Source organism: Trachemys scripta, chromosome 3 (genome assembly GCF_013100865.1).
Source record: "Trachemys scripta elegans isolate TJP31775 chromosome 3, CAS_Tse_1.0, whole genome shotgun sequence".
In the NCBI taxonomy this organism is placed as follows: Eukaryota; Metazoa; Chordata; order Testudines; family Emydidae; genus Trachemys; species Trachemys scripta.
The window spans coordinates 43396525-43418669 of NC_048300.1; the positions used below are offsets into that span (position 1 = coordinate 43396525).

At 41.2% G+C, this 22145-nt stretch overlaps 1 protein-coding gene across 5 annotated transcripts in view; it reads left to right on the forward strand.

Annotated features, from left to right (window-relative positions):
* PTPN14 (protein tyrosine phosphatase non-receptor type 14) overlaps positions 1–22145 on the forward strand; it is a 182333-nt gene that overhangs the window by 79038 nt on the left and 81150 nt on the right. For all 5 annotated transcript variants that reach the window (XR_004644977.1, XM_034764563.1, XM_034764560.1 and 2 more), the window contains exons 2-3: positions 163–487; positions 9379–9548. Coding sequence is in view for 4 of the 5 variants with exons in the window: in XM_034764563.1 (XP_034620454.1) it covers positions 314–487; positions 9379–9548 (344 nt within the window). In the remaining variant the exon portion in view is untranslated. The remainder of the gene's footprint in view (positions 1–162; positions 488–9378; positions 9549–22145) is intronic.

Sequence of the window (22145 nt, forward strand, 5' to 3'; positions counted from 1 at the left end):
GTTTTTGGGGAGCTGTAGAATGTGCTTTGGAATCTATTTTACTTGTCAAGTGTAAGTCTTTCTTTGAGTTCAAACCCGTTAAGATTCATTCATTTTCACTGATCTTTAGTAACATCTTATCCTAATTCATATTGTTAACTATGCTTCGTGTTTGTGTTACAGGGATCCCTTGGAGTTGGCCCTGGGCATGGACAACTATTTCCAGTCCTGGAGGAGAGTAGTAACTAGTGGAGTGGCATTCAAGACAAACCAGAAAACGTGCTGAGGATATCCAAAGTGTGACAGGAAGGGGCAGCCTTCCAGCCCAACAACTATGCCTTTCGGGCTGAAATTGCGACGGACCAGGCGCTATAATGTCCTCAGCAAGAACTGCTTTGTGACACAAATCCGTCTGCTGGACAACAATGTGATTGAGTGCACGCTCTCAGTGGAGAGCACAGGGCAGGAGTGTCTGGAGGCTGTGGCCCAGAGGCTGGAATTACGTGAGGTAAGGGTGACCCAGGGAAGGCCATCTGTCGGTTGTAATTGAACATATTTTTAGCTCAAGCAATTTGTCATTTAGAATCTGTTTATTAGAATCATTTATTCTTTGTGTTGGCCTGATCTTATCAGTAAACGGAACTTTGGCAAACGTAGTCTGGTTTAATGAAAACTGAGGACAGCACACTGCCTATAGTTTGTACTGTGATTTACATTCATCCTCACTGGGAATAAATCTACATGATCTGAAAGAAAGCTTTCTTCTTTGCTTATGAAAATAAATGTGTATTACTTTACCTTTGAGTGGGTAGCTGATAATTTCCACATTTGGGCATCACATCAAAAATGTTAAAACTCCCACTTGTGGCAGAGCCAGTAGACTAATGTTCTTTTGTTGTTGTTGTTGAGAAAGGACTAGCTGTTAAGGACCAAAGTACAATATATATTAATTTAACTGTGCACATTTTGGGCCAAATCCTAAGGTTTTTACATAGTCCTTAGTAAGACAAACTGGAAATAGACTTCAGGATTTGTTTCTTTTTCATTCTTTATATGTATAATTGAATTTATTTCTTGGTAGCATCCCTGTTGTGTAGACAATATGTGTGCGTATATATAGTTTCAGTATTTGGATGTATTAAAAAAGAGATTATTAAAATACATGATAATCAGATCCTTCCATCAGTTTAGCATAGTGACATCTCTGTTTGGAACCCATGTTTTGTAGGAAGTTTCAGTCCAAAAGAAACATGATTGAGAAAGTTGAGTGGGTAAAAAATGAAGTTTAGAAGAACTTGACTTACACCTTAACTAAAGCTACACGTGATAGCTATGTAATGGCTGACTGTTCCTTAAGACACATCTTCCTGCATTAGGCGGTATCTTTGGCCCTGGTTATGTTGGTTTTATTTTGATGTAACATCATTGATTTCAGTGACTCCACTCTCTGATTTACAATCATGGGAATCTGGTCCATTGTCTTTTGAATTTGGACAGCATATAACACTATTTTAATATGAGAATAGGCATTGGTAGGAGCAAGTTACTTATTTATTAAAACATACATAGAAATTGAGTAGTGTATGTGGTGAAATCCTGTGGATATGTGAAGAGCTTCTTTTGGCAGCTTTTTATGGTGTATAGTTATTCTCAAAATTTGTTGAGAGGCTGAGCCTTCCCATCTTATATCTCATCCTTCTTTATTTTCTACTTTGTGCAATAAGATTGAATGGGTATTTTTTAGAATTGATTTAATAAGAAAGATACTTTTTTTTTTTTTTAAAAGTTTAGATACTGTGGGCCAAATTTTGTGCTGACTTACATCCTGTGAAGCCCTGTTGACTATGGTGCACCTGCACAGAATATAAGTCAAGGCAGGGATTGGCCCGTTGGGTTTGGACTTCCTCTGTGAAGTGTGCACCTTCCTGTCCACGTTTATCTCCAAGTTTCTGTTGCAGAGACTTGCTGATTAGTCCTGGGTCTTTCATTTACAATCCATATTTCTCCAAGTCCTGCATAGCTGGCAAGTGGCTCCAGTGCTTTGTGAGCCTATGTTATGTCTTAGGTTGTGCTAGGGTGGAAACCAATTCTCTGAAGGCATGTAGGGCAAAATTCAGATGATCTGTAAACAGATGCTACTCCAGAGATATCTATCTTAGGTACTTATATGGTCCCTGTAGTATCTGAGCACGTCACAATCTTCAATGTATTTTTCCTCACAATACCTCTGTGAGGTAGAGAAGTGCTATTATCCCCATTTTACAGGTGCAGAACTAAGGCACAGAAAGGTTGTAACTTGCCCAAGGTCAGAAAGGAAGTCTGTCAAGGATCAGGGAATGGGTCTCTCAAATGTCAAGCTAGCACTCTAGCTACTGGACCACTTAGAGTGGCAGCTTTATGGCCATTTTCATGTTTTTAGTTGAGTTACAGCAGTAATGAATCTGGCCCTTAGAGTCAATGTCCAGATGACGATAAGATTTACCATTTACATTGCTCTGGCATTTGGGTGTTGGAATGCTGTCTAAAGTGACCTCGTTTATGGAATTCACTTTTGGTCTTACTGTCCTTGCTGGTCACCTGACAGTGCTAAAACATGAAGCAACTATGGCTTAACCCAGTTAAACATTTTGCAAGTTAACTGGATAGGAGTCAGGACATGAGTTAGAAAAACACTTAGTTTGGTGTCAGTCTGTTTCCACTGAAGAAAAAAGAGGAAGTCAGTGTGTGACTACCCCACACTCTGGTTCTCAGAATCTATCTAAACCATCCTTGAGGCTAGACGGACTGGAAATCTTTTAATTCGATAGAGGGACAGGAAGAAGGGTGTTTCAGCTTCTCTAAATGGATGGATGTGTGAGGGAGTGAATCAAAAAGCCTGAGTAGCTAAAGGCAGAGCCCCTACTCTTAGAGTTCTGAGGCATTCAGCCATTGGCATTAGCCTAATTCTTGACCCAAAGGGGAGGTTTCTCCCCTTGGGCAGTGCTGGACAGCCATATCAGCATCCTTCTGTACTTCTCACCATAACAGGCTTAATGTCCAGCCTTTGCTGTCTCACTGCTTTTGGCAGGGGTGGGAGATTTTCAGGGGTTTTCCTTCTCAGATGCTCCCTATACCCCATGTATCGATTTGGGGTACTGCATTTAGCGTTCCCAATATTTAAGCTGACCCAAAAGACGAAGAAGAGAGGGTACTGTGGTTACCTTTAACTTAGTTTTTCCTAATTTAAACTAGTTCAAATGAACATCTACCCAGTGTCTGAGGATGAAAGTGTCAGACCAGTATGCTTAGTCTTTGCAGCTCTGAGACTATACCATTACTCCCATCTAGTTTCAGCATGCCTATCCTTGCATGTCTTAACTTAATCTGAGCACAGTGTTGTTAGTAGTATTCACTTATCGTTCCTTTTTGATCTATTTCTCATGGTTTTCTTATTACACTTTTTAAAAAAATGGTGTAATTAGTTTTTTAATTTCCTTTAGTGAAGTTCTTTACTGCTGGGAAAGTTTCTTAATCTAGATTCCTCCACCAGAACTAATGTTCTTAGTTGATTGATAGTACAAATGTCATTGGAATTTCCAATTTTCATGTCTCCACCTGCTGGTAGGAGGTCATATTACTCATGTGCAGGCTGACAGTTTTCTTAAGTACAGCTGGGAAATCTGATAACTTATCGCATTTAATGTGACACCATCACAAATAGTTTTTCCAACAGCAAGTTGTGATGTCACAAATGGCAGATAGGATATAAATAGATGGAGAAGATGAAAATGTATAGACAGTTTTCATACAAATGTCAATAGTGATAAAGAATGAAGGAAGAATCCCCTCTGTGCGTGTGTGCACACATACAGGCAGAAAATGTGGCAGGGGGAAATAGTCTATATAAAAGTAGTTTCAAAACAAAAAAAAGCATTTCTTTCTGAAAATGTCAGAATGCCTCAGAAATTTTTCCTCCATTTTTTTCTGAAATAAAATTCTGACAAAATCAGCCCAGTTTCGCAAAATGTTTGGATCTATTTAGAGCTGCCTATTTCTACAGAATATAGTTCTGTCACTTTTTCTTTGACCAGCTCTGCAGCCAGCAGCCAGCAAACTGATCTACTGCTTCCTCTGAATTGTGGGGCAAGCCTTCTAAGCCTTAACAGAACCTCCATGCATCAAGATGCAGTGTCTCAGGCTAGGCATGGGGAAAGTTTAGGCCAAAGAGCAGTCTTGTTTCTTGTCCTGCACCAACTCTGCACAATGTCTCCTCCCTGAAAATTGCCTCTCTTCTCTCTCACTAACCCTGAGTATTACCCTCACCTTGCCTTTATCTAGATAATTTTTGTAATCCTGCTTTAATCTCTTTTGTAAAATTGTATATTTTTGTGTCTATCTAAAAACCACTATTTTAGACCTTGGGGTGTCTAGTGATGTTAATTGTATGAAAGACTCTATTAAAAATAAACTGTAATTGTGTTTTTAATTTGATATACTTGTACTAGTTCTCCTGTTATATAACTTCCAGGTGTTTTGAAAATTGTACCATCAGGATCAAAAATAAACACACCTTTCAGTCAGGCTGACGTGTAAGGAAAATATTTTGTTAAAAACAAAACTCAATTTGCTTGAGTTGACTATGTGTGTTGTTGTGGAAGAGCTGTCAATCACTGTACCACACATGACTGAAAAACAGAATTTAATGGGTTATGCATATTTTTATTTGATCTCCAGGGAATACAGTTCTTTCCCTGACTGAGTCAGGAGTCAAGTATAGGTCAGCTGAAAATGTAGCCATGTAACTACTATAAAATCAGCTTGAATCCTTTCTAGTAAGCATCAGCTTGAAGACCTGATTCATTTTGAGTTGTTGACAGTTATCAGTTGCAATAAGATAAAGTTTTTTGTAAGCCTTGTAGGCCTTAATTTTTTTGTACTTTTAGCATTATATCATCTTCCACAAACACACACACACACAGCAGGAAAGGAATTTAGCATAATAGGACTTACACCAGTTCTTTTATTGGAGAGGAGTATCTGTATTAACTATTACAGAAGAATTTTGCTGTGCTAGTTGGCTATGAAACTGTTTCTTTTTTATTTTGGTTAAGGATATGTAAATCAATAATGCACTTTTTAACTGATTAATAGATTAGTTGGTTGATATTAAGCATGCACTGCAAACTTTACCTTGATATTATGCTACTCTCAGTAGCCAGCCATAATGGGGTTGGGTGTAAGAAAAATGGCACCTCTAGCACCATATTGTGCCACAGAACTTCACATGGATCACTGGTTCAGTACCGAGACAGAGGGAAGAGTGCTACTTACTGAATCATCAGCACCTCTTACTACAGTACTCTGGGCTTCTCTCTGAAGAGTTCCCATCCAAGTACTGGCTGGACATAACAGGAAGTCCTGCATTCTGCAGTCCTTCTGCCTCAAATGTGTCTGACTTGTCTCAGTCTCAGACTAAACAGGATTATACCCAATCAGTACATGAATGGGAGAACCTTCCAAGAACAAGCAGCTGTAGTAAGTGGTGATCTTCCCTCTAAATCAGTATTGAACTGATATCCTAGCATGGGATTAGGGGGAACTCTTCTATTAGAGTTGTGCTGATGCTTTATGGCTAAAGCAGCAGGGACTCTTCCTCTTGCTTAAAGTTCAATTTATACTTGGCTTTATAGCTGAATATACCAATAAGTGTTGAGTCACTAGAGTCCTTTGATTTAAGTTAATTACTTCAATAGGTGTTATTAGCCTTTCTCCTCCAGGCATTCCCACCATGGTGTCTGACAAATGAGTAGGGACGTCTCTATTATAGACTGCAGGTTACAGTAGAAGTTTAGCGTTAGGAACCGACCAGTCAACCACACACTTCATTTGCAATCAGGCAGCCACAGAGACGGAAAAAAAAAAAAGGCAAATACAGTACAGTACAGTGTTAAACGTAAACTATTAAAAAAATAAAGGGAAAGCAGCATTTTTCTTCTGCATAGTAAAGTTTCAAAGCTATATTAAGTCAGTGTTCAGTTGTGAACTTTTGAAAGAACAACTATAAGGTTTTGTTCAGAGTTACAAACGTTTCAGAGTTACGAACAACCTCCATGCGTTCCCAAGATGTTTGTAACTCTGAGGTACTACTGTATAGCAAAAATTTATTAAACTGAAAGTTGTGGAATTTTTAAGCCTTTACAACAAAGTTTTGTATTATTAAAGGTCTCATTGTTCATTTTTAATGAATTGATTATTATATCTTTGAACCCACCATGTAAAGTGCATTAATGCACTTTAACTTCACACCTTCAGTTAATTTGGCTCACCTTTGTTGTGTCCCTGGGTAGACATGTCCTCAGTGAAAACTTCCCAACTGTAAGAACTGTAGGACAGTGGAACAGACTGCCTAGGAAAGTTGTAGAATCTCCTTCACTGGAGGTTTTCATAAAGGAGGCTGGATAGCCATCGGTCTTGGATGGTTTAGACACAACAAATCCTGCATGTTGGTAGGGGGCTAGACTATATGACCCTTGCGGTCTCTTTTAACCCTATGATTCTAAGAGGCCAACAATTGAACAGATATTGAAATCCCTTTCATCCCTATAGTTGGGGTCCCTCCACGTCAGGGTTGAGGTACATTAGTAGAACAATAGGAGGAAGGGTTATACTGGTACCCAGTTTAAAGTAAAACTAAACATTTCAATAAAGTCTTTGATAAAAATTTCAATAAAAATATATGAAATATATTAAAAAGTATATTAAACCCTGTAAAATGGAAACAATGTTGAAAATGTTGGAACTTTTTGCAACTTTTTATTTAAAGAAAAATTCCAACCACCTCAAATTCTGATGAAAAAGGGTATTTAAATAAAAATGTATAATACGATGCATATTATAGGCAAGGGTGTTTGAAAATTGTGACTTCTGCCCTACTCTTTACAGTTGTTTGGTAAGGTGAGGCAAACGGTCCCTGTTTTGTTTAAAATCAGTGTAGAATTTCCATCAAGATTTTAAAGGAATGGGCAGAATAAAACATTTAGAGGCAACAATGCATCCCAAAGTATAAACTTAAAAAAATAATAATCACACAGTTAAAACTAATTTCCTGCTACATAATCATTCCATATATGTAATCATCAAATGAATGTTCCTTCCTTACTAATTCACTGCTAGGTTAGATTAGATTTAGTTGTAAGTGGGAGGAGAGGAGAGATTGCAAGGAAAAGGAATGTGTGGGAGTAGAATAAAGTATAGTAATTTTACCACCTTTCAGAAGAAATCTTTTAATACATGAACTCTTGAAACTGACTAGTTCACATTCAACATGAAATGACACAGGCCTTACTGAAGATACTGTACTGAACTTTCAAGTTATTAAAGGGCTTGCAGTAATCTGTGTCATCTTGGATTTCCAATGTCAGCGATCTTAAAAATCACCCAAATAACCAAGATTATTTGTAGTCTAAAGTTTACATCTGTTATTCAAAGGCTAGGAAAAAATATATAAATACTGTGAATAAGAGGCTTTGAACAGCAGAAGTCATTTTACCCTGGGAATAAAAACTAAGAAAAAAATAAAATCAAACATTTTGAACTACTTTAAACTTTCCAAGGAAAATGAAGTGAATTCACCTCTGACTTCTAAACTTCTGGCATGTTCTGGTAGATGTAACAGGCAGTCCAATGCATCTCAGATAATTGAATAATGACCTGTGGAAGAAAAGGTGGAAAGTACAGTGGGCATTTATGGAATGTAGAAGAAGTGATATGCTAAATGCTTTAAGGGAGGAGAAGTAAGTCACAAACTGAAAGGCTGGATACACTTGTGAGTGCACAGAGTAGTTTTCTATGTATGTGATAAATGACTCATAAAAAAAGCTGTACCAATTAACTGAATCTCAGCTACCTGACTTAAAAGAAAAGAAAGTTCACTGAGGCATTAATTCTTGACACTTTCAAATATTTTATAATGCTAAAGGAATTAAACAACCTGAAGATTACTGACCTCCTGTATAGCAAGGTTTATAATTCACAAGTACGGAGACTCTGCCTTCTGGGTATTGTCACGGAATAGAATGCCTTTCATCTCTAGGCAAATGATTCAGAACAAGCCCAGATATATCATTCCCAAAAGTTGGTACCCTCTGATGGCTCTTTGGATTAAGATAAATAGCTCATTTCACACAGATCACCAGTTTTCATTGGACAAGTATCCACATAAAAAAACCCACAGCCACAACTAGCAGAAATTGCAACACTGTAGACTATTTCAGCAAAGAGGCCAGTAGTGGCTGAAGCAGCACTTGCAATGAACTGTACTTCAAAGTGGTACTGTGAGGGGAAGTTTGCGATGGCACTACCCCGGGTGTACCCATTTTGTGGATAGAAAGAGAACATGTTGCTAGAATTCAGTCTGGTACCTTTCACACACATACAAAGAGCCGTAGTGAAAAAAAAGTTGGTACGGTTTTCTTCCAGAGTTTTCTAAAAAATGCCTTATGTTCCACATGGCACCAGGCTTATGTACATGACATGGAATTTCTTGGAATGTACATGTGTTATTAGACAGTAGATATACATGCAGAAATATCAATGATTTCTAACACATGCCAACATCACACTTTAAGGGCTTATTAGTACTAGAGCTGGCCAGAAAACATTTGTTTTGGGGGGAAAAATTGAGCTGTTATAATGTGTTTTCATATTGATACAGAAAGAATTCGAGACCTTTCAAAACTTCATGAAAAAAGTCTTAATGTGTATAAAATCTTTTACTTTAATCCTAAAGTTCCATGTGTAGATTCTTTGTATCTCATTGTGCTAAATGGGGGAGGGAAGGCCCTACCAACACACCCCTCTCAAAACCCTCCTATAGAAGAGGTATTTTTCAACTTAGCAGTTGGCATCTACTTTCTCTGCAACAGATGCATATCTACACTGCAGTTTTACAGCCTCACAGCCCAATCCTGTGAGCCTGAGTCAGCCGACACAGGCCAGCTGTGGGTATTTAATTGCTGAGTAGACATATCCTTAATGTTCAACCCTGTATAGACAGTAGTGAAAAGCAAAAAGAACAGGAGTACTTGTGGCACATTAGACACTAACAAATTTGTTAGTCTCTAAGGTGCCACAAGAACTCCTGTTCTTTTTGCGGATATACACTAACACGACTGCTATAGTGAAAAGCACTGATCCTGCATTGTGATGTACACTGTATTTCAAAAATTATTTGACATCTTCTTCAAATTAGTCCTAAGAAGTAAGAGCGAAAGCAAAAGACAACTTTGGCCTTGCATCTGGGTTGGGAAAATTGACACACTATTGCCTTCCATTCTTATTTGTATTGATGACCTCAGTTGTGTGTGGGCTTGGTAAACTGGCTCAGAAAATAAACTGTCTCTATTTCACTTCTTTATCTAGACACACTACTTTGGCCTTTGGTTTCTCAGCAAGAGCCAGCAAGCACGATGGGTAGAACTGGAAAAACCTCTGAAGAAACAGCTGGACAAATTTGCCAATGAGCCTTTGCTTTTCTTTGGGGTAATGTTCTATGTGCCCAATGTGTCCCGACTGCAGCAGGAGGTCACAAGGTATGTGAATTCCTTCTGGTCGTGCTGTTAATAGTAAATCTGTGGCATACCTGGGTATGAATGGACAATTACTCTTTTGGGTTTTGATTTTTAAGATTTTGTGTCATTTATTTTGTTCCCTTCCTGTCCAGTTCCAAGTAAAACCAGTGAGAGACATGACCAGTTGGCATATCCATTTGAAAAGATTTACTCTGTGTGTTGCATCAGCTAGTGTTCTGCAAAAACAAGATGATAAAATACACATTAAAAACAGGAGATAAAAATGCTGCCTGCCTGCATCAACTGGCAGGGGAACTTGATGGGGCCAGCTGCGAAGAGGGACAGCCCCAGCAGCGAGGGAGGAAGACACTCACTGAGGGGCTCCACGTAGCTCCTCCTTGTCCGTTGGATCTCTGGCGCCCATTGATGGAGTGGGGCACTGATCTGCCTAGCCCAGCTCCAGGAATTTAACATGGAGCATAGGCAGTGCAGAGCCTCTTTGGGCTCCATTCCAGAAGCCTGCCCTACCCACCCTGAACTAGAAATGGGAATCTGGCCTGGCAGATGCTGTGAGTCTAACCTGTCACCTGTTTGGGGATCATGAAGGAATTTTATCTTTCACAGGGCCAATTGGCAGAAACCCAGGGAGCATTTTTGCCTTCTTTTCAGCATCTTGGAGTCACAGTGGATTAAGTAGGAATGCGCTTAGTACCTAACTGATGTACTTGGTAGAGTTGTTAATTTGTAACAATTTACTGCTGGTTTCCAGTGCAGTTAAAAGGGTACAATGAATGGGCCCAGAGGAAAAAGACCTAGGATTTTGCTGATGGGCCTTGGGCTCATGGCATAGGGTCAGATCTTGTGGCCCTTATGGGACAAAGTCCTTACTCTTTGGCATCCTCTGACCCCCTCATCAGTGCGGAGGGGCTAAGACTCAGAGCAAGCTGAGTCCTGGGGAATTGGCTGAGGAGAGCCTACCCCGAATTATGGATTATATGGTAGGAGCCCCCTAACTCCTGCAGTGGAACCACTTAAATGTCTGGTATAGGAGAGTATGGGTCACGCCCCTCCCTTGTGTTTGAGTAATAAAAGTTGCAGTCTGCTGCTTCAACTCTATCCATGTGTCTGTCCCCATTTCACCTCTGTGTCTGGATCAGTTAGAAGGGTAATATAGTTGCCAGATCTTCATGTGCTTTCATGTGTTCTTCTACAAGCCTTACACACATAACATCTGTTTACATTTTTGGTTTCTACTTTATATTCTTTAATAACTTCTGCTGTAAATAAATCTTAGTTTTGTTTTCTAGACATATTTTTCTTTCTTGTGATTTTCTTTCTCCTCCTGCAGTTCATGACAGGATTGCAATTAATTTCAAACCTTATTTTATATAAGTTCACTATTTATGCGTTACTTTCCACCATGATGACAGCAAAATTCAGGAAACCGTGGCTAGCTTTTGTAGAGCAAGTGAGTGAAGGGGGCACGTAAACCACTGAGTTTTACATAAGTTCTACATGAAAATTGGGGATTTCTTTCTTGTCAGGGGAGTGGTGGATTTAATTTGGGAGGTTTTTTAGTTTTAAATAGGGCTGTCAATTGCAGTTAACTCAAGCGATTAACTCAAAACAAATTAATCTTGATTAATTGCCATTTTAAGCACACAGTTAAACAATAATAGAATACCAATTTAAATTATTATAAATATTTTTGGATGATTTTCTACATTTTCAAATATATTGATTTCAATTACAACACAGAATGTGAAGTGTACAGTGCTCACTTTGTATTATTCTTGGTTACAGATATTTGCATTGTAATAAAGATAAACAAAAGAAATAGTATTTTTCAACTCACCTCATATAAATACTGTAGTGCAATCTCTTTATCATGAAAGTGCAATTTGCAAATGTAGATTTTTTTTTTTTGGTTACATAACTGCACTCAAAAATAAAACTTTAGTGCCTACAAGTACACTCAGTCCTACTTCTTGTTCAGCCAATCGCTAAGGCGAACAAGTTTGTTTACATTTATGGGGTCCTACCTGTAATGGACTTTCATGACTAAGATTATTAAAAATAATACAAAGTGAGCACTGTGCACTTCGCATATTGTAGAAAACATCCAAAAATATTTAAATGATATTCTATTATTGACAGTACAATTAAAACTGCAATTAATCGCGATTAATTTTTTAAATCATTTGACAGCCCTAGTTTTAAAAGGAACATCTTTGCCACCCTGTCCTTTCACCATTGGAAATTTAGACTCTGACAGATCTTCCTGCCAAATTGGTGACTAGACTGACAATAAAATCTGCCCTGGATAAGAGGTTGCCTAGAGAGTGAATTGTGACTCAGTCCTAATTTATTCCCTGGTTCCCCACTTGCTTCAGGGTAGGGGAGAAGAAACTCATGCCAGCCCTTCAGCAGGTCTCATTCCTCTTAGTGTACACATTGGGGGACAGACTTAAGGCACTGTCTTTTCTTCACGCCGGCCTGCCCACCTGGGTGGAAGGGGCAATAGTGGCCCCTGGGATATGTCTACACTGTAGTAAAAAAACCCTGCAATGGGCCCATGTCAGCTGCCTCAAGCTTTGGCTGCATGGCTATAAAATTGCAGTGTAGATGTTTGAGCTCAAGTTGGAGCCTGGGCTCTGTGACCCTCCCATCTCACAGGGTCCCTGAGCCCAGGGAGGAGCTCCAATCTGAGCCCGAACATCTACACTGCAATTATATAGCCCTGAGAGGCCAAGTCAGCAGACGCAGGCCAGCTGCAGATGTTTTACTGCAGTGTAGACATATCCTTGGATGCTGTGACCTGCAGTGGTGGTAGCTCTCACAGAGGAGAAGAGAAACTACCATGCACAGGTGTGTTAGGCATTTGACAGTCTTGCTGTAAGTAATTTTTTTGGGAAGGTAATTGAGGCCTTTTAAACCTCTGTTGTACTTGCGAGTACTGCAGGTTTGAGTGGCTGTGGATTCCTATAATTACATTTTGTGCTTTAAGCTGTGGTTGACAGTTTTTCTCATTAAGTGGCTACAGTGAACATAGTAACTCACTAATGGATCTCTGGTACATTATATTATATTTATAAAGGCATTAAAATTATGGAGGATACAGTGGAAATAGGTGGCTTTTGTCTTTCTATTATGTTACTTGTTAGGAGAACAAAGAGCCTGTGGAAATTAAAGGGCAGTAAATTTAGAATAAAAAAAAGGAAACACGACCCCCTACATCATTCTACAGTGGTCTGTCAAGGCAAAATTGCTCCTAGGTATCAAGGAGCTGGAAAATCTTATTGTACCTAATGTTTAGCTAAGCAAATCCAGATAAGGACAAGAAATTTCGTTTTTCAGGGCATGGGATGCTCACTTGTGGGGATCAGGAAGAATTCCCCCTTCCTCCATGGGAAGTGGAGGATATCTGTCTGAAGCATCAAAGATCAGTTGGGAGAAGACTAGCTAGGCAAAGAGTCTAATAATTTCTGACAAATCTTGAATAACCGGATGGTTATGGAGAATAGTCAAACGTAAAGTAATGACAACAACCCACAGACAAACAGAGAACTTCATACGACCACTGCTCCACGTGAGGCAGCTGCTCCCCATGATGGGGATTTGACTACCCTATTTCTAGGAGAGGCAGCTTTAACTTCTAGCCAGTGCTCCATAGGATCAGTGCTAGGCCATCTTCCATATTTGAGGGTGTATTGGCTGGCTGTGGTCCTCCTGATGGAGTTCCCAGAGCTCCCCTTCCTGGAAGTACTGCTCCTTAGTGTATGCTAGCAGCAACCTTGTATCTGGCCTGTTAATTACAAATTGTATTAATTGGAATTTGATTTTTTTTGAGTATCTTCTTCTGATCAAACACTCCATTTAAAGGTGCAAAACTACCAAAAACAAACCAAAAATTTTACTGCCCGTGAAGCCAATGAGAGAGCCTTGCTGGTGGTGAGCACCTTACTTCAGGAATTTTGCTCTTGCTTGAAATATGTCTAAGCCTAAGCCTGGTCATGTTTAGAGTGTGATCTATAACTCCTCTCTTAATCTAGGCTTTCAACTAACTGCAGGGCCTGGAATTCCTGGCTTTGATTAATAGTCCTGGATTGTTATATAAAGTGTTCAGGGCAACAAATATACACATAGTCCACAAATATTCAAAATTCCAGGCATTTCGTTTACTGACACAGTTTTCTCTGCCCCTCCTCTATAAGATTAGGAAGTGTGGTTCTGCAGTGGTTTATGAGCCAAATGCCCCTCCCGACTTCCAGGAGTGAAGGGACAACCAAGAGCCCAGATCCCACTCCTTGTGGTATGGAAGAGGGGGGGAATCATCCTTGGCCTTTGGGCTGTGTGGGTGGAGGGAAGGTAAGATGTCCAATTGGCTGTGTGCTCTCCTGCACTCTCCCTGTGACACATGGACTCTGATATGACAGTACTCCATACATTGTGAAAACACTGGTGAGAGGAAACTATACCCCAGAAATGTAAATTCTGTCACTTTAAAGATAAAATGAGCTTGACTCCATCTAACACCTCCAGATAGCGACAACTCAGTTGCACATCAGCATCCAGTAACTGTGACTAAGGAGCAGGCAAGATCAAAGGGGAGAAATGCTAGGATTTAAGAGGAAATTGGGAAATAGTTCCCAGCTAGGTGGGTGAAAGTTAGGGGAGACGGGAACAAATTGCCACTGTCAGTATTACGCTCCCGCTGGTCCACCCAAGATGGCACAGCTGACCAGACATTTACTGGTTGGGTTTTAAGAAGCACTCAGCAGTGGCATAATTGAGGAGTTTTACCATTGACTTCAATGGGAGCAGAGTTAGGCCAACACTGAGCGCTTCTGGAAATCCTACCCGGGGGTGGGAGGGCAAGCCGTGGAATGATATAGGAAGGCTGTTACGCCTTTTAACATAACAATTGTCCATCAGTTAAAAAGGACTGGGATCCGCAGGGTGGGGTAGAGGCTCCTGAAGCCCTGCCTTGCCTAGAGAGGAGAATTAGTAATAAACTGACTACAGATCAACTTATTAGTCACCTAAACAGGGCCCTATATTTGGGAAGATGATATTGACTCTTCATCTAAATCACGTGAAGTGAGCCCATGAACTATGGTGATAGTTGCCTTTATAAATGCACATCATGATAACTCATCATTGGATGAGTGAGTAAGATAACAGAAAGTCCATGGTGGCAGAAAACTACACCAAGAAATTTTTGGTAAAAGTTCCTTTCCAGTTTAGAAATTCATAGCAGAGTCTAATATAAGTGCAGGCTCTTTTTGCTGCGTAATCAGTGGCAGTTTTATTATTTAAGTGTTCACGTAGTTTTGCTACCTGGTTTATCCACAGATTTTTCTAGGATTTCTCAAACTATCTGCCCTTAATGGCAACTATAGCAGAAGTAATTGGGTTGGGAGTAGGGGTCTTGGCACATTAGCAAAAGATTTATTCATGGCAGGCACTATTTCGATTACAGGCTAGTTAAACAACAACTTTTCTAGTCATCCAGCTGTTCTCCGAGTTACCAGCCATCACAGGTGGAGATGCTGTGTCTGCTTTGGATATTTAAAGCGCCTTGGATTTGCATGGGGTCTGATAAAGCAGTCTTTGTGATGCCCTGCAGAGTGGATATTTGCATAGATTAGAAATTATAAATCTGCCTTTTATTTGCTGTTAACTCAGAGGAGGCACCCTTCCAACCATTTGTGCTTAAAAATAAGCCTTTGTATAATGTCTAGAGCAAACCAACTTGTTCTCATTGTACTGTTGTTCTGCAAACAGACCCCACATGCTCTCATGGCTGCTTCTCACGTGGGTGTAATACTGTTTTCTGAACAAGTGTCAGTCAGTGCCCACTCACTGCAGACAATTCCAGGAGAAGTGTGGAGATTGCATTTTTAGTCCCTAGATCATTCCAATCTTCAGGCATGATCTTGCATGGTGGTGTGCATCTTGCAGTGCCTTTTTTAAAAATTCCATTTTGCAGGAGGCATTAAGTACCTTGTAGAATTTAAGCCCATTGTTTTGAGTGGTATTAGTGTTTGTCCCCTTGCAGAATTGGGCCTCTGGGGCCCAATCCTGCAAGATGCTGAGCACCTTTCCTCGCATTGCAGTCAGTGGGGTTCGAAAGCATACAGCACCTCACAGGCGGCATGCTGCACCTTAGAGGATTTGGTTTATTGTCTGTGTAGGAAGATCAGAGTACTCTGCATCTTGTAGGAGTCGCTCAGCACCATGGTGGATTGTGCCCCTAATCTGAATCCCACTGCCAGCTCTTCATTTTCCTTGAGGAAGGCAATGTGCAGCTTTTATGCAGGGACCAAATTTGGAAAGGGATGGCCACAACTGCACCTGCAAAATTTGGAAATGAATGTGTTTGCAGATGGAAAAGGAGCGTTTGTGGCTGCCAAGCATGTTTTTGGAGGCCTTTTGAAAAACTGGCCCAGCACTACCCTCTTTGAACTCAGTTTACATCCATTTCTTCTTATGTTTCACCACCTCCTCTTTTTTTTCTTCCAGCTTTACTGTTCGTGCTTTAAACAAAGGTTTCTTCTTCACATCCTTTCTCATCCTATTTTATTTTTCTTCAAATACAAAGTGAAGAATTGATAATGTGCTGTTACCATTAACATGGCAACAGACTGTTATGAACGGATGCTTTTCACTTCACTGGAGAATAGGGCTGGGGAAAAATCTGGGTTGTGACTAGATGTGGAACATAAATATATTCGGGGGAAAAACAGAAGATTGCTGGCAAGATCAGTTTGTTTTGATCAGGTCTCTTTTTTTAATCTCTCCTTTCTGATTTTTTTTTTCATCGAGGAAAAGTCCCTCTCTTAAATATCTCAGCTATTTGAACTGTTTTGTTTTGTGTTAAAGTTAAACGTCATCAAATGTTGAGGAGTGTAGTTACTGTTTTTACAGTTTTTAATACAAATACCGTTTGATTGTTTTTGCGTTAGTCACTGTTGTTTTTAAATGGTGCTTTTAATTGCCTCGATAAGGATAACACATTTTTCTATTCCAGTCAGTCCCTCTTTGTGGCAAACTCAGTGATGTGGAACGATTTTAGCTGTTAATGTGGTACAGTACATAAACTGCTTTTCTTTTCAATTTTGGTCACATCTGTACCTTGTGGCTGAGTGTCTGTCTGCTTCAGAATTCAAAGTGGAGTAATGGGTTTGAGCAATATAGCAATGCCATTGGCCAAAATAGATATTCAGAACATCATATGTATGTCAAGAAAATCATGGGGTTTGTACCATAGGATTGATTCAGGATAATCAAGAGTGCATTTTCCTGATGTAATGAGACATGACAGACTGTATGGCAGTGCTGATTAATGCACACCTCTGGTGTGAAGTAAGGCATGAGGCAAAGAAGTGCCACATGCTTGTATCTTATTGTGATTTTACAAGAACAACAAGAAACATAGAAAGATCCTTAACATTAATGTTGTGTAAAAGATCATCAGAATTTTTATATACAAATAATTTCAAATGTAAATTTGTAAAATAAATAAAATGAAATGAAACATCTTGTCACGTGATAGGCTGGGAGAAATATGCAAGAACTGACAGTGAGGGGAGAAAAGATACAAGGAGGGGAAAGGAGGGATTTAAATACACAAGGCCTGAGTCTGAGCTCTCTTACATCAGTGTACACCTAGGTTAACTCTACTGAAGTCACGGTTGTTAATTTAGAGTTACCATATTGGAGCCCCTGAAAGAGAGGACACTCCAAGAGGCCCCGGCTCCGCCCCTTCCCTGCCCAAGCCCCGCCCAACTCTGCCCCTTCCCCCAAAGTCCCCGCCCAACTCTGCCCCCTCCCCTGAACGCTCCACCCCCTGCTCCTCCCCCTCCCCTGCTTCCCACGAATCAAATGTTCGCAGGAAGCCTGAAACAGGCAGGCAGCAGGTAAGCTGGGGCTGGAGCTGGGCGGCGGGTGTGAGGAGACGCGGCCCAGTCCGCCCTCCCTGGCCGAGCGGCTCCCTCCGGCGGCCAGCCAAGAGGCTCTGGTCGAGCACCCCCAGCGCTGGTCGCTCCGGCTCAGCTCAGGCCCCAGTTCCGGCCAGCGGCTGAGCACCCCCGGGCCTGGTTGAGCAGCGCCGGCTGGCAGCCGAGCACCCCCAGTCCTGGTCGCTCCAGTCCAGCTCAGCTCGGGCCCCAGTTCCGGCTGCCAGCCAGCGGCTGAGCACCCCCGGCCCCACCGGCCCCGGCCGAGCTGCTCCTGGCCAAGCAGTGCTGGCCAAGCACCCCCAGCCCGGTCGCTCTGGCCCAGCTCGGCTCGGGCCCCAGTTCCGGCCAGCAGCCGAGCACCCCAGCGCCTACCAGCCTGGCTGAGCTGCTCCGGCCCGGCCCTGGCCAAGCGGTGCTGGCCGAGCACCCCAGCCCCAGCCCTGGTCCCAGCGGCTCCGGCTCGGGCCCCAGTTCCGGCCAAGCGGCTCCGGCCGAGCCCTGGCCGGCAGCCGAGCACCCCCGGCCCCACCAGCCCCGGCCGAGTGGCTCCGGCCCGGGCCCAGCCCTGGCCGAGCGGCGCCGGCCGGCAGCATCCCAGCTCACAGCTGCCTCCTCCCGGGCTCCGGCTGCTGCTGCGCTGGGGAGAGCGGCGGGAGCCGGGAAAGTTGAACCCCAGGGAGGAGGCGGTCCCCTTACCATGCCTCCCTATTTTCCCGGACATGTTCAGCTTTTTGGAAATTCCTCCCAGATGGGGAATTGAGGACCAAAAAGCCAGACATGTCTGGGAAAATCCGGACGTATGGTAACCCTAGTTAATTCAGATTTAAAACGCCTGCCCTCACAGCCAAGGTCTTAATCATTGAGAGCCTGATGAGGCTTTGCAAATCCTACATTTAGTTGGTGAAGTCCGCACTAATATATATAAGTGGCATTTTAAGTCTCAAACCAGTGGCAGAGTGTTAGACATCCCTCATCTGTCCCACCTGAGAGAAAGTCTCACTCCAGACGATGTTGCTGCACCTGTTATTCTTAAGAGCACCTCATTTTCACAGTGGACTGTTGCGGAAGCTTCTGTCATTGCAGCATCAGCCTCTCTCCGAAGCAGGTTGTTATCTCATACAGCAAGTGAGCATGCTTTGATTTCTCCTTCACTGCAGACTTTATCCGCTCTATACAACTTTGCCTGTCTGGAGTTATCATCTAGCCATTGGTATGTCTAGATTCTGATGTCTCAGTTCTGTAGCTTTTCAGTGCTCTAAGGGAAAAGACTGTTTGTTTTTAACTATTTGTTGTCCAGTTAAGTAACTTTGAAGGTCCCCAGAGTGTATTGTTTTTGTGTTACCTGATAAGGCACTGGGCCAGATGGTCAATTGCTGTAGCTCCATTGACTTCAGTGGTAGCGGTTCCAGTTTACACCAGCTGCAGGTCTGGCCCACTGATTGTAACTTTAAAAGAAGTAACCATTTTCAGATATAGAGATCATAGCGAAAGAGCACAATAAGCGTTATCCTAAACAGCAGGTATTAGAAATGGAAAAGAATGACTGAAGTCACATCTATCATCTCCTTCTCACTGTTTTCAGGATTGCCATGTCTAGTTTTAAAAGTTCCAGCAGTCAGACATCTATCACTTCTCTATTGGGGAAACTCTTTCATAGCCTAATAGATCACATGGTTAGGAAGATTTTTTTTTCCTGACCTCCAGTCTAAATGCCCTCTTCTTAGTTTTATCTATTTACTCTAGTTAAACTCTGTTGTCCCCCACTCAGTAATTCCCTCCAAGGAGACTGAATGATCATACACGTTAAAGAGATACTATAAAAGTTGTTAGTAGGCTCCACATAGACTTACTTTGGCAATTGTCTCATAGGCCTTACCTGAAGGATTACTCCTGCTATAGTACTTGGGATCAATGTGATGAAATAAAGAAAAGGAAAACTTAGGCTTCAGCATAAATATCTTAATAATGAGATTGGATTCTAATACAGTCTCCCAAAGGAAGCAGCAGAAACTTTAATCATATAAATTCATAGTGGACAAAGCAATGAAATTACCTTAGGGAAGAATCCTGTATTAGACTAGATAATCTGAAGTATTTTCCTTTTCCTGTTTCAGTGTTTCTGACACAATTTTTTTTAAACCATTGGATTTCTTTAATACTGATAGTTACTGCAGCTTTCACCAGCTTTATTGCCCTTTCCTATTGTAAACAAAGCAATGTTTAAATGGCTTTAATATTTTCCTTTAAAAAAACAAGCAAAATATGAGTGCTTCACATTGTTATAATGTGATGGGTTTTCTTGGTTTTTTTTCTTTAACAACATTCAGTGGGATTCTTTCCCCGTTTTTTATGTTAGCTAGAAATGTTTTATTGGCTGGTAAACTCGCTTGTGGACTTAAAAATAAGAGCTTCTTCAAGGACTTAAGATTCAGCATTAATTCCTGTTTATAAAATAATTTGCTGAGGATGGCAAACATTTCTCCCTGCTGACTCCCTCCAGTGAATGAGGAGCTTGTTCTCTCTGTGTGTTGGTTATTGAAAGCTGAGCTTTTCGTGCCAGATATTCTCAGAAGCCGTTGACACCCAGATCTAATCTAAAACATTATACTATGCTTTTAGTCTGGAAAGCGAGTATGTTTTCATGCGTGTGGCAGGGGTGGAGTTGAGTACATATTTAACCATTCCATGGAATAATGTGTAAATATAAGTGTTAAGATCCAGGCTACTTTAAAGCAGGAAAAAAATGCTGGTTATTATGTTTTGAAGGTCAGAAATGTTGTAACGGCAATGTCCTGGCATTAGGAAGCATAATGTTTTCATGTTGGTCATTAGGAAATATTACTTCATTTTCGTTTGGGGGCTTAGTCTCATATTCATGCATATGTCACTCCCCTTGGGACTTGTGTATCTTTAAAATCAGCTGGGTGTTTGTATATTGCCTTGTTAAATGGCAGCATTTCCCCAAGGGTTAGGTTTTGAGTTCCTAGTATTCTAAAGTTATACATCTTTATCATAGATATTTAAAGACATGGGGCCAGATCAGCCTTTGCTATGCTGGTGGAAACATTCACTAGTGAGAGAGAGTGGATGGCCTGGGCTGAACCCACCCACATTGTGTGCTTTGGCAGCTGGCTCTCGGCCCCTTTGCGGGAGAATGTTCCTGACTGAAGTAGCATAGCTGGGGCCTACCACCCAGGAATGACTCAAGCCCATTGTTAATACAAATACATAATTTTACAAGTATATTACACCTACTGTACACTAATGTAGGAAACAGTCTTGCCAACTCTTGTGATATCACGTGTCTCACAATAGTTGTTAAATCCCGAGCTCCTGGAGTCATGCAATTCCATGAGAATTTCCATTTTAATTTTATAAAGAGTAACAGATTTCTAGACAATGTGGTTGCAAAGAAAAGCTTGAAAATGTGACGCGAGTGCACCTTAAAGGCTCAAAACCCAACATGAAAATAAAAAGAACCCCAAATGTATTGTTTTTAAAAAATCTAATTGGTTTAAAAATAATCTGATGAATTTCTGGGGGCCTGACTCAGGGTTTTTTAATGCTTGGGCTTTGGCAATACTAGAATCAGCCGGCCGCTTTTGTGGTGGAGGGCAGCCAGCTGGATAGAGGGTATATGCACACTGCACAACTGTGAGAGAAGTGGAAATTTTGGCCTTGAGCATGGAAGCAACTCCCTAACATTATGAACAATGCTGTATGAACCACAGAGAACAGACAAGGGCTTCCTTCTTGGGACTTTGTTTCACTCTGAAGGAGGACTAAGATTCAACATTTAATTCCCTGTTGGTAAAATTTGCTGAGGATGGCAAACCCTTCTCCCTGCTGACTGGGCTTCCATAAGACTTTTCAAGCCTGTTGCTCAGATCACACTGCCATCCTTGCATAGGGAAATAATAAAGACGCATTGTGACAATCATTTTAAAGAGCTGCTCAAGTTGTGATATTGTGCTACAAAGGTGTAGGATGTGATCATGTTGATACTGGCTGGCCCCAGTGAGGATAAGGGCCTGTCATTTACTCACTAGGGGCTCAAGTTGTAGGGGCTTGTGGTGTAGGTGCTGCAGGTCCTGGCCTGACAAACTGTTGTCTGTGTATATGTTGTAATGAGTTTGTTGCACTAGCTCTGAATGACCGCTTCCTTCTTGCACTTATCTCTGAAGCAGCCGTTGGGAGATGGATCACTAGTACGATCCAGTACATAAATTCCTATGTTCCTCTATTTCAAGTATGTTATGGCTGTCGGCTTTTCTCCATTAGATTTTTCCAGTACTCCCCATAAATTTTTCAAGCACCTTCCAGCTGAAGTCTGCTTATGTGATCTGAATGTGTTCCTTTGTTTTTGTTTTATGCTTGATTGAGACTCTTTTAAAACCACATTTTGGCACCATTGTAAATTTCCTGTGATGTTCTGAGGCATGCATGAAAATTAAACTTTTTCCCCCCTTTTGAAATGAAGTGGAAAATTACAAGTCTAGCTTTGTTTACGCGACACACTATCTTAGGGAAATGAATGGCCTTCTGAATAATTAACTTTAAAAAAAACTATAGCCTAAGGGTTTGTAGAGGGAAGTGATCTTTAACAGCAAATCTAGCTAGTCATGTAGCATTTCAGATAAGACTTGTTGCATGT